General features: G+C 41.3%; 1 protein-coding gene across 1 annotated transcript; it reads right to left on the bottom strand.

Annotated features, from left to right (window-relative positions):
* Nucleotides 1-865: 865 nt before the first annotated feature.
* Nucleotides 866-9,766, bottom strand: LOC143975528 (fatty acid-binding protein, liver-like). Its single transcript, XM_077477989.1, has 4 exons — nt 9,598-9,766; nt 5,045-5,217; nt 3,879-3,968; nt 866-1,157 (listed from the first exon to the last, which is right to left on the bottom strand). Exons 1-4 carry the CDS (start codon nt 9,662-9,664, stop codon nt 1,107-1,109), a joined length of 381 nt encoding a protein of 126 aa, XP_077334115.1. The 5' UTR covers nt 9,665-9,766; the 3' UTR covers nt 866-1,106.
* Nucleotides 9,767-11,394: the final 1,628 nt, after the last annotated feature.

The following is an 11,394-nucleotide window of genomic DNA, read 5'->3' on the forward strand; positions in this document are numbered from 1 at the left end:
TTATTTTATTCATTATTGACCAGATTTGAATTCAAAACAAAAATACTGAATTGATCCAAATTCATTGTCATTCTATTCCAATTATGGAAGAGAGCTATATTCTATTTGAAATTCAAATCCTAATCCATTTTACTCTATTCTGTTTTTTTATAGACATGGGCAGAACAAAACCAAAAAAAAAAAAAAAAAAAAAAGTTTTGTATTTGCATTAACTTTACAAATTTTAATTCATATTGATTCCAATTGAAATCAAAATTTGACTTTTGGAAGACGGTTATATACTAATTGTTTTTATTCTATTTGAATCTCAAAACAGTTATATGCTATTCAAATGTAATCTATTTGAAATTCAAATTTCAGAAGATAGAAGTAACATAACCATTTCTAAAATGAGATGGAATAAATATATATATATATATATATATATATATATATATATATATATATATATATATATATATATATATATATATAAATTTTTGGGGAAATTCAAATACCATTTCAAATTCGTCCAAAATGGTTATATTTCAGGTTTGTTTACTATTGAAATCAGAAATTTCCAAAAACACCCCCCCCCCCCCAAAAAAAAATGCTGCAATGAAACGGGTGGTGATCACATAGCATTAAAGTGGAGTGTCACCCACATGTTATCTTTTTGAAATTATTTCAATTCTGAAACAGCCCCACACACCGAATTGGAATGAAATGAACTGCACACGTCTAGTGTGAATAAAGAAAAAAAAATGGACTGCCATCTCCAATGTTCCCATTACCCCAGAGACCCAATAGATTTAAACAGCTTAGTAGCAGTGTTTATTCATGAAAAGAAATCTGTACTTTTTTTAAACTCAGTACAATAATGCAATTTCTTTATATTTCTCCATTTATTTAGGTTTGAACTATAGCAGGAATAAATACAAGAAAACACTTCCAGTCCAGACAGGATTTGGAGTAAACTCCCCAAAGATGAAACAGAACAGCATTTAATCCATTTCCCCTATTCTATCCAAAACATTTTGAAGATTTCTTGCAATTTAGGCCAAAGTACACAGTTATTTTTTAGAACTATTTTACACAGTAAAAAATATGAAACATTGGCTCTTCCATTAGACTCTCTTGCTGACCCTCTTGTAGACGATGTCCTTTACAGTCATAACCTGAAAGACAATATACAGAGTTTGCTCATTATTAGTCATGAAAATGAAGTACATATACTCTGAAATGGCTCTGATGCCACATACGATTACTACTGATCAAGCCCAACTTCCACCAGAATTATTTCTTAAAGTTAAAACCCCTTTCAGACTTATTGCAGCCTGTGACTTCCATTGGGGAAATTTCCCAACTGTCTCAATGGCACTTGTTCTGCCTCCCCTAAAATGTAATTTTTTTCTGTTGAACTCAACTGTATCAAGTTACTATTGTTTGATGTATGGCAGGTTTGGACTATTACAACTAGTTTATTAAATGATTTGTTCATCTTCATGTCCTCCCTCCCCGTTTACAGCTAGTTAGTTCAATACAGGCGGTTTCTTCCCTGTTCCCTCGGTCAGTATTAGTTCTTTGCAGAGACCAGGTTCAGGCAAGTTATGGTCTTCTCACACTTCAAAGAATTGAAAAACATCCTATGTACCATTATCTGAATTAAAACTGTTGCATTAAAATTTTGTGAATTATTGTTCTAGTTGGGCTGCATGTGAACATACTATCCAGACAGACTGAGTCTAAGGAGGAATGTCCATACATAAACTAACATTTGAAACAGGACAACACACACACACACACACACACACACACACACACACACACACACACACACACACACACACACACCCCAATAATAGCAACTTCATGAACTTGATCCCAGATAGAAAGCAATTGAACTGCAAGTCTGAAAAAGAACTTGCTAAGCTATTGCTAGACTTGCCAGGCTTCACAAGTTTGTTACACAATTGCACACATTCTGAAAGTCTGCTGCAAGTTCTGGTTCAGTTATGCTGAATAATAATCATCCCACCACAGGGGTCAGTGTGGCCAAATTTTCATGCTGTAGATTTGCAGATCTCTTGCTGTAGACTCACCACTGCAACTTTGCTCTTGCTAGAGACTTGCCACAGAAATTTGCTACAAATTTGAAAAGTCAACTAGAACTTGTGCTTCAAGTGCTCTGCAAGTGTACAACTTACCAGTGAAAATATTATATGCAGCAAGTTACAGACTTACAATTCAACACTGACACAAATGTGGCCCTTGCCATCTAGGATGACTCAGATCAATAAGCATCCAGGTTGGTGAATATACCAACTTGTGATCAATAATTTCTAATCTCTTGGGATATCTGCATAGTATGGATGTGCTACATGTGCATTGTGAATTTTTCAATTTGGGCCCATCTATCTATGTGATGAAAGTGAAGTTGGGGAATCAAAACTAGATAGTCAACGAGGATACAAGTTGCCCTTTTCTTCAGGTCATAGGAACAGCGATATCCCACATTTGTTAGCAGTATTGGGAGATTACCCCTGGAACTGATTTGTCAGCATTGTGTGTCAGGGTTCTAGCAGGACCCTGTGTTGCAAATTATGATTTTGGACTATTTTTGAATATCAAGATTTTGTCTAGAATAGCTTTTAACCTTTTTACCCTAGTATGATAGTTTGCAGGTCTTGGAGAACCCCTGCTAAAACCAATTATTCAATACTCCCTAAATTGGTCAGTGGAAAAAATTACACCAATGATCCTTTTTTTGGCTACCTGTAAAGGGGACATGTTGCTGACCAGGTCCATCTTTAATATTAATTGGACCCTGGCCAGCCAGGCTCACCATGCACTTTTAGAGGTCCAGGTCTGGGGTTCCCACCCAAATCTCAGCTCGTTCTACAGCCACTTCCTCCTGAGTATACAGGGTGCACTGGCCGGGGGTCAGAGCATCAGTGGAGCTCCCAGACTCATCCCCTCTACTGACTGGGGAATAAAGAGCTGCCTCCCGTGTCCCTGGTGCAGTGCCATCAATGGGGGCTACAAATTTACAGGCAGTATCGGTTCAAGGGCAGTTGCTTTGGGCCCTACAACAAAGACTGGGCCCAGGTCAGCTGCCCCAATAAAAAGACAGTCCTGCCACTTCAATGTGGTGTTGGCCCTGGAACTATGCAGACAATGGGAGTTCAAATTAGTCACAACTCAAGGAATACACCCCCCCCCCCCCCAAAGCAATCTCTGGAACCTAAAGCGAAGCACCACCCAAAAGGGAAAGGTCTACTATCTGCCTCCCCCACCACACCCTCAGCTGCCACATTTTGCCTCTTTTGGAGGGGAGGTACAGGTATCCACTCCCACTTCCGGCTCATTTTGCCACAGCAAAGTTGCTGGAAGTTTGGCCCCCCTCCTTCCTTCCCACTGCAGCCAGCCCATTGAGAAAGTGCAGCATGATTCGCGCCAGTGCAGTAGGAAACTGGCTGCAAAGCCGCACGGCTTCACTGCCAGTTTTCCTTAAGCAAGATGGTGGTGGCAGCACCCGAGAGCCGATTCAAGAATCAGCCCAGGTAAGGACCCTGCTGGATGTCTGCACAGGCAAGTACCCCAAAAGTAAAGTCAAAAGCTACAGTATTTGTAGCTGCTGACTTATCTTTTATTTGGGGGGTGGGCGGAATTCCTTTAATAAGATGCCATTGTGCGACATTTCAATAAAATTGTTGAAAAAAAAAGCAAACAGCGCAATATGCATATCGACACTGCCGTCATCCCACCGCACATCAGCTGCGTTCTAACGCAATCGCTGGTTTGAATGAACCCTTAATGATATACTGCATCAAGGAGCTACATTTTTGTATTATATCTGCTTTGAGGAGGTCAGGTATGGACTTTTGCACAAATCTTACATTGGTTAGAAGATCGCCAGAAACTTCGGTGGTGGAGGTCACGCCTTTCAGTTTCACAACAAGCTTGCCACCCTCTAGATTAAAGGTAGTCTGAAAACAATATGATAATAGAGAATGTAAAAATAAATATTTATGTTTTATATGAATAAAATATTTGTAAAAACTACAATAAAGAGATGTAAAAACACAAGATGGGAGAAATATGGAGGCAGAGCTTTGTCTGAAAATGCTAGCTTCCCAACGGCAATGACTGACAGAGCAAGCATGCAGAGCAGGAAGACTAGTAGCAAGATCTAATCTGTGTACCTTGTCCAGGTCAATGATCCAGAAGCATTGAAGCCATTGGATGAACAGCATTTTTATAAATTGCAGCCTGCATATTTATCTCAGTAAACATTCTCAAAAAAAATAAAATTTATATATAATTTCACTTGAAACTGCCATTTCCAGATTGTGGTGGGCACCCAGCTGACCACACACCAATTTACTTTATCTGGATTTCCATACAATCTCTTTAGGATCCATTCCCATTTTGGATAGTTGCATGCCAAGTAGCAGCCAATTGATTTCTATGGAACCCCTTCAAAGTTATGCGACTTTGAAAAAGTTCCTGCACCTTGATTGGCAGAAAGTCGCAGCAAAGTCATGCAACTTTGGAGTCACTAGTGTGACTGGAGCCTCAAGGGCCATTTCACACAAGCTTCCAATTAGGTCCACCTGATTGGAAGCTCCATATGTTTTATTAGGCAGGTGGATGGAATCTGATTGTACAACCTCAGTGCAACTAAAAAGAAAAAACTCCCCCCTCCCACCCCCACTTTTGGGTAAAGCCAACAGGGATTATCCCACTTGTCACCAATTGTGGTTTTCTGTGCCCCCATTAGGGAGATTCACCATTTGTCCCGTTTACCATCATTGAAAGCAATCACAAATTTTAGGTTGTTCTCAGAAAAGTAAGAGGGGAAATCTTCTGAAGGGGACACCAGTTCTGGTGACCTGCCCCCCCCCCCCCCATGGATTCCCTTAATTAGCGGGAATTTCTCCTCATTTCCTGTTTTGGCTATGGAACAGGAAATGAAAGGGAACTATCCCCAATGGGACAGATGACTTTTTTTTTAATTATATTATTAAAAGTGTAACTTCTGAATACAGCTTCACATCCCTACCTTAACCTTCTCTGCGGTCAGCGTTTCTACCTCTGTCTCCTCGCCAATAGTGAACACATTATGTAGGATTTTGGGTCCTGTGGTTACTGTGATGTCAAAGTGATTCCCAGTCTGCTTAATTTCTGTCACGCTCTTCACATCTTTTCCTTTCTGGATTAACTCTTCAGGAAGACCTGCAGAAATAGAGATCCCGTGATTTTCAGACAGACATACGAGTCTACAGCTTTTGGTGACAAAGCAGACCATTCATACCTCTCAGCACCTCCATTATGTCCTAAACATATGTACACGATCTAGTCCCAGCAGATATCAGCCTCAAAGCCTTTTACAGGCTGCAGTGGGGCTGGATGGTGCCCCTCTACCTCCATCCGTAGATAAATGCTGGAGCCTTATGCACCGGGGTTAAACACCCAGTGGACACGAGGCCTGCATGCTCATGTGTAGATGTGTTCAGAGTATTTAATCTGCCCCTGGATGCACAGAATTCAATCCATTCCAAACACAGCTAGACTGAATGCACCCAAAACCACAGTATGCATTATACCAGTTAAAATCATTACATGCATTTACAGTTTATGAAATGTCCTATAAATAGTGTTATCACATATCCATGATAAGCCTAAAGCTCTTTTCACATGGGCACCATCTACTTAATCTTGGTAGGGGATCCTGGACCAATCCTCTGGCGAGTCAGATAAAAAAAAAAAAAAAAGGAAGACGAATGTCACAACTATGACATCTGTGTCCATTTCGATTTTTCCTCCACCTTGTGATGGGGAGAGAAAAAAAAAACCCATGTAATCCCTATGGCTTGAATGTTAGACGTTCATCTGCCTAAAATAGGCCACATCTGGTCAGGTCAGCAGTGTTAGTTGCGTCAATGAAATTACCATTTTAGTCAGCAAACATTTCAGTCAAAAGATGACTAAAACGAAATCTAAAAATTTGAGGCAGGGCGGGATAAAGAGCATCATGTGCTTGGTGCTGAGGATTTTGTGGACCTTTTACTGGGCACCCGTCTGCTTTCCAAGAGCCTGTGCTGGCGTGCGCCCAAACTCAAAAGTGCGCAGGCATAACACTAGGGAAGCCTGGCATTTGATTTGCCAAGTTTCTGTAAGGGCCGTGCATTGGCATTCACTCTGAGTGGAAAGAATGCAGCTGTGCAGGCCTAACACTATGGAAGCCCCAGACTTCTGTAAGAGCCCTGCATTGGCGTGCCCCAGGCTTCTGTTAGGACTGCTCATGCAGTGCCCATTATCAATCCCACCACCCTGCCCAGGCGGTGCATGTGGAATGCAGGGCCCGTCAGGGGAGATCTTTCCATGTCCTTTTTTGGGTGGCTGGGCCTATATTAAGGTAGGGGCCTGGAGCTGCAGCTCCAATAGCCCCTACGTTAATCCAGCCCTGATTTCAGGTCTTAACACAGGTTATACATCAATGGCTAAATCTGTAGTACCGAGTGTATAATGAGTTTGGAAATTCTTAGAGAAATGCTTAAATACTGCATTTCAATTTAACTAAACCCATTAGACTAAAGATGTACTGGAGAGTTTTACTAAAACAATTCAGATGACTAAAATGACATTTTAGTGAAAAGATTATGACCAAAACGAAATTAAATCGTGAGGTCAATTAAGACAGGTTAGATATCTCAACGGCCAACTCTGTAGTATTACCTATATAATGAGTTTGGAAATTCTGTGAGAAATGCCTTAAAAAAGGTAACTAAACTCATTAGGATTTTAGCCAACTAAAAAAAGATTTTAGTCAACTAAAACGAAAATTCAGATTACTAAAATATGACTAAAACAGCATTTTAGTCAAAATACTAGGACTTAAAAAGCTAAATCAAATTTTGATGTCAAAATTAACAGAGGTTAAATAGGACAACTAAACCTGTGTGCATGTTCAAACCTTAAGGCTCGATTCACACTAATGTGTTTGATGCTTTTTGCAGAAATGCAGGACTTTTCCCCTGCAAAATGCAGCTTTTTGCATGTAATAGACTCACATCCAAAATTCAAGTACTGCGATTCGCATCTTTTTCAGTCACTGTATATAGCCGGTTCCTAATGAGTGGGTATTATGGCATGGGGTACAAGTCCAAACCAGGCCCTTCAGACTGGTATGGATTTGGAGGGAACACCCCCATGCCAAAATAAAAAAACATCTGTTCATGCAACCTGGCAGGTCAGGAGAAGGAGGGGACGAGCAAGCACCCCCCCCCCCCTTCCTGAACACTACTAGACCACATGCCCTCAACATGGTGGGGGTGCTTTGGGGCTGCTCTTCCCAACAACCCTGGCTGATGGTTGTCAGGGGCTTATCAGAATCTGGAAAGCCCCTTTAACAAGGTGGCCTCCATATCCCACCCTCCCTATTGTGAATGGGCATCAGGTACATTGTACACACACACACACACGAAGCCCGTTGACTCCTCATCTGTTAAAGACACAACAGCTGGTTTCATGACCTGCTCCTTAGCAACCAGCTATATACAGTGAATGAACCCTTAATTAGGCCCCACTGCAAAGGATTATTTTCTAATTTCCTTGAACTGAGTTTAAGGAGAATCTACTTAAAGAAGCTGCACATAAACTGACAGAATTTTTAACTCTTCCCCATTGTATCCAAAAGCAGATTTTGGGCTTCTAATGTCATAATAAAAAGATGCTAGTTACATGAATTTGCATAAACATACTGGATATGTGAAGCCACACATTACTATAAAAATGCCGATATAGTCCTGCTATAATCTATAGCAGCGGTCGCCAAAACGGTGGCCCTTTGCTTGCAGTATCCCGACAAAGGATGAGCTCTGGCGTGTTCGCATACTCCATATGCAGAGCCCGCCAGGAAGTTGGAGCTCATCCTTAATCCCTACCATTGACACCAAAAATGGGGCACGGTTTACTCCCATTGATGCCAGAATATTTTCTACTCCTACTGTAAAGTCTGAAGCACAGTAAACTGGCCCTTTGTGTAGAATGTTTGGAGAACCCTGATCTATAGGAGTAGTGGTATTAAGACATGTTCAAATTGAGTGAGCCGAGTGGCTCCATTTCAGGTCTGAATTCAGGCAATAATTTGGGCCCAATTCATACCTCCAACCGTGGCTTGCAGCAGGGTCTGGTGCGTACCTGTTCTCCATTGTAGGGCTTAATTTTTTTTGCCTGAATTCGGCTCTGAAACTGAGCCAAAGACGCACAGGACTCCTACACAAGCTGCAACAAAAATATCTGAACCAGCTCCATAAAGTCGCAATCGCCTGTCATGTGAATTGGAATGTGAGAAATACAGATGAGCTCAGGCGTGTTCGCATGCTCCATGTGCAGAGCCCGCCAGGAAGTCGGCACAGTACTGTGCTAATCACAGGCAGTGAGACATTTCCCTGATCTCTGCAGCCACACATCGGGGCAATGTCTCACTGCCTGTGATTAGCACAGACTTCCTGGCGGGCTCTGCACGTGGAGCATGCGAACACGCCAGAGGGCATCCCTATTGAGAAATCCACATCCAATTCGAGTTGGTGTGAACCCAGCCTTACAAAAAAAAAAAAAAAAAAACAGGGAACAGCAACACACCAGCTGCTGTCAGCCACATTCATGTTAAGCGTGAACCCACCCTTACAAATTATCCCTCCCGTGAGCACCTGAGCAATTTAAAGCAAAAAAAAAAAAAAAAAAAAGTTGAATTACTCAACAGCAGATCTCCAGTCTATTGTGCCTGTTCACAACTGACAAATGCGCTAGCGCTCAAAACGTACCAGAGCTTCTAAAGCTGGCCATACATTATACAAGTTTCTTTAGATTTACCTTCAACTACGTAGAGCGTGCCAGATTGAATTACAAGTTGGAAAGTGTTTAGGTTTGACCTCATTCTTTGGTTTTGGCAAATCTCAATAAAAATAAAACACACACCACACACACACACACACACACACACACACTGTACAATGTATGGTCAGCCTTAGGGGCATAAATCAAATTTTTTTTTAGCCCCAGTGGTGAGATCTCACACACACACACACGCACGTGTGAAACAACCATTAACGTAACTGAAGGCTCGGTTCATATATGAGCTGCATGCGGCTCACAGCAGGGGTCCGGCGCATGCTGGTTCACCATTTCAGGTCCAATTTCAGCCCAAATTTTGGGCTCAATTTGGACAAAGACAGTTTTTCCTGCAAAACGCACCAGACCCGCTGCAGAGATGTGAACCAGCTCCATAGAGAGCCGGTCAAAAGCTCCTGCTATTGCAAATTGGAATGCAGGAATCCCCCAATTTGCAATGGTGTGCACCCAGCTTTACAGCTTTCTACAATTTTACATTTCCCTGCTTTTTCATAGAAAATAATAAAAAAAAAAAAAAAAAAAAAAAAAAAATTTTTTATTAAAACCACCCACCCTGCAAAATGCATATTTTTACCAGCTTCAACCAAGAACAGAAGCTAGCAAACTCCCACCAATTTAAGCCCATGCCTTGTCATCTATTGGATTTCTCATGCAGCTTAATGAAATGATAATTAAAGTTGAAGATCCTGTTAGTATTACCAATGGCTTTCATGAAAGTCTCGAAGTTCTCCTGGGACTGAAGCTCAAAGGTTCCTGAGAAAGCCATCTTAGAAGGAAAGATTGCTGGTCTTGTGCTCCTGTGAAGAGTCAAAGAGAGAATGTGTCACCTCTTCCTTCACTCCTCCTTATAAGAACCTTATGTAATCTCTATGATCAGCAATTAGGTGATGTAATCCGCTTTACAACGAGGTTCAAACATTAATTGCCGCCTTGCAGTGCATTTGTTATGCTAAGCACAATGCCATCACTTCTTGTGATAAAAACGGTCAGATTGTCACTTGCACGCCCACACAGCATAGAAGCATAAAGCATAGACGCTAAGCATTCAGTACAGGGCGTTTCCTATGACCACTATACAGACACTAGAGAGAACTGACACCCCATTCAAGGTCAATGCACATTGAAAAGAGAAAAAAAAATGTGTATCTAACAACATTTGCTAATGCACACAAGCCATGTGATAATGGCAACAAGCGTTTTACACTTTGGGGTTGGTCTACTAAGGCCTGGTTCACACCTATGCATTTTTAGTGCATTTTCAGTTTTGTAGAAACGCACTACAGTCCATTTAACATGGTTTCCTATGGGTCACGTTCACATGTAGGCATTTTATGGAAGGGGCCAGGGACTTTTGACTTTTTTCTTGTTTTTGGTTCCATAGACTTCAATGGATCTAAAACGTGTATTACAAAATGCATCTGGAATATGCAAACTGCCTAGATGTGAACCAGGTCTAAAACTGGAGAGTGCAAAATGTGGTGCAGCTGTGCATGGTAGCCAATCAGCTTATAGGCTCCATGCACACCGGCGCTCATAAACTGCAGTTTATTGGAGTTTGGGCGTTTTTTTTTAAAAGCCCATAAACTCCACTCTATGTTAGCCTATGTGTCCATGCACACATGGACATTTTTTAGCTTTTATGAGCAGTGGAGTTTATGGGCTTTTTTCTGAACGCCAAAGTGCCGTTTTTCACCGCCAAAAACGACCAAAAGCCGATAAACGCTCATAAACACGCGTTAATTAGTGTTCAGCATTCTATTTTTTCAATGCATTGTGGGGGTTTGGAATGCACTGTGGGATTTTTGGAGTGTCCTCTGTGTATTTTTATTGAAAACGCCCATAAACGCTAACGCTAATAAATGCTCATAAACGCTAGTACAAAACGCTGTTAAAAGCGCATTCTTCAACCAGCGTTTTCTGCCAGCAATCTGGCATCCAGAAAAAGCTTTTTTGAGCTTCAGTGTACATGGAGCCTTAACTTCAGCTTGTTCTATTAAGCTTTGATAAAAAAACCTGGAAGTTGATTGGTTTCTTTGCAGAACTGCATCAGACTTTTTACTCTCTAGTTTTAAAGCGGTTGTTTAGTTAATTTTTTCACGTTGACCTACAGGTAAACCTATAATAAGGCTTACCTGTGGGCAAAAAGAAGGTACGGTTTAGAAGATATTCCCCTCGCAATGAGCCGCTGATTTCAGCGGCACATGCGCACTGGGGCTTCTCAGCTGAAAGTCCTGCAGAAGCCAGACCCTGTCGGGAAGAAAACTGTGATGACATCACAGCGCCGGAGCCGCGATACCCAGAAGGCACGCTGAGGGAACATGTCAGCTCCCTCTGCATGGACTGAGTGAGATGCCGGCACCTCGTTCTAAGGTAAGTATTTCATAATGAGCTAGTATACGGTGCATACTAGCTCATTATGCCTTTTCCCTTACAGGTGTAAAAAAAAAAAAAAAAAAAAAAAAAGGTTTACTCCCGCTTTAATAATATATTTTTATA

This window comes from Lithobates pipiens, unplaced genomic scaffold, assembly GCF_037356315.1.
Source record: "Lithobates pipiens isolate NorthernLeopardFrog02 unplaced genomic scaffold, aLitPip1_a1.2 Scaffold_13, whole genome shotgun sequence".
In the NCBI taxonomy this organism is placed as follows: domain Eukaryota; kingdom Metazoa; phylum Chordata; class Amphibia; order Anura; family Ranidae; genus Lithobates; species Lithobates pipiens.

Coding starts and splice junctions, on each gene's coding strand:
- LOC143975528 (XM_077477989.1), bottom strand. CDS start 9,664: ATGGCTTTCTCAGGAACCTTTGAGCTTCAGTCCCAGGAGAACTTCGAG. Junction 5,218..9,597: donor GACTTTCATGAAAGCCATTG/GTAATACTAACA, acceptor CTATTTCTGCAG/GTCTTCCTGAAGAGTTAATC. Junction 1,158..3,878: donor CTGGCGATCTTCTAACCAAT/GTAAGATTTGTG, acceptor ATTGTCTTTCAG/GTTATGACTGTAAAGGACAT.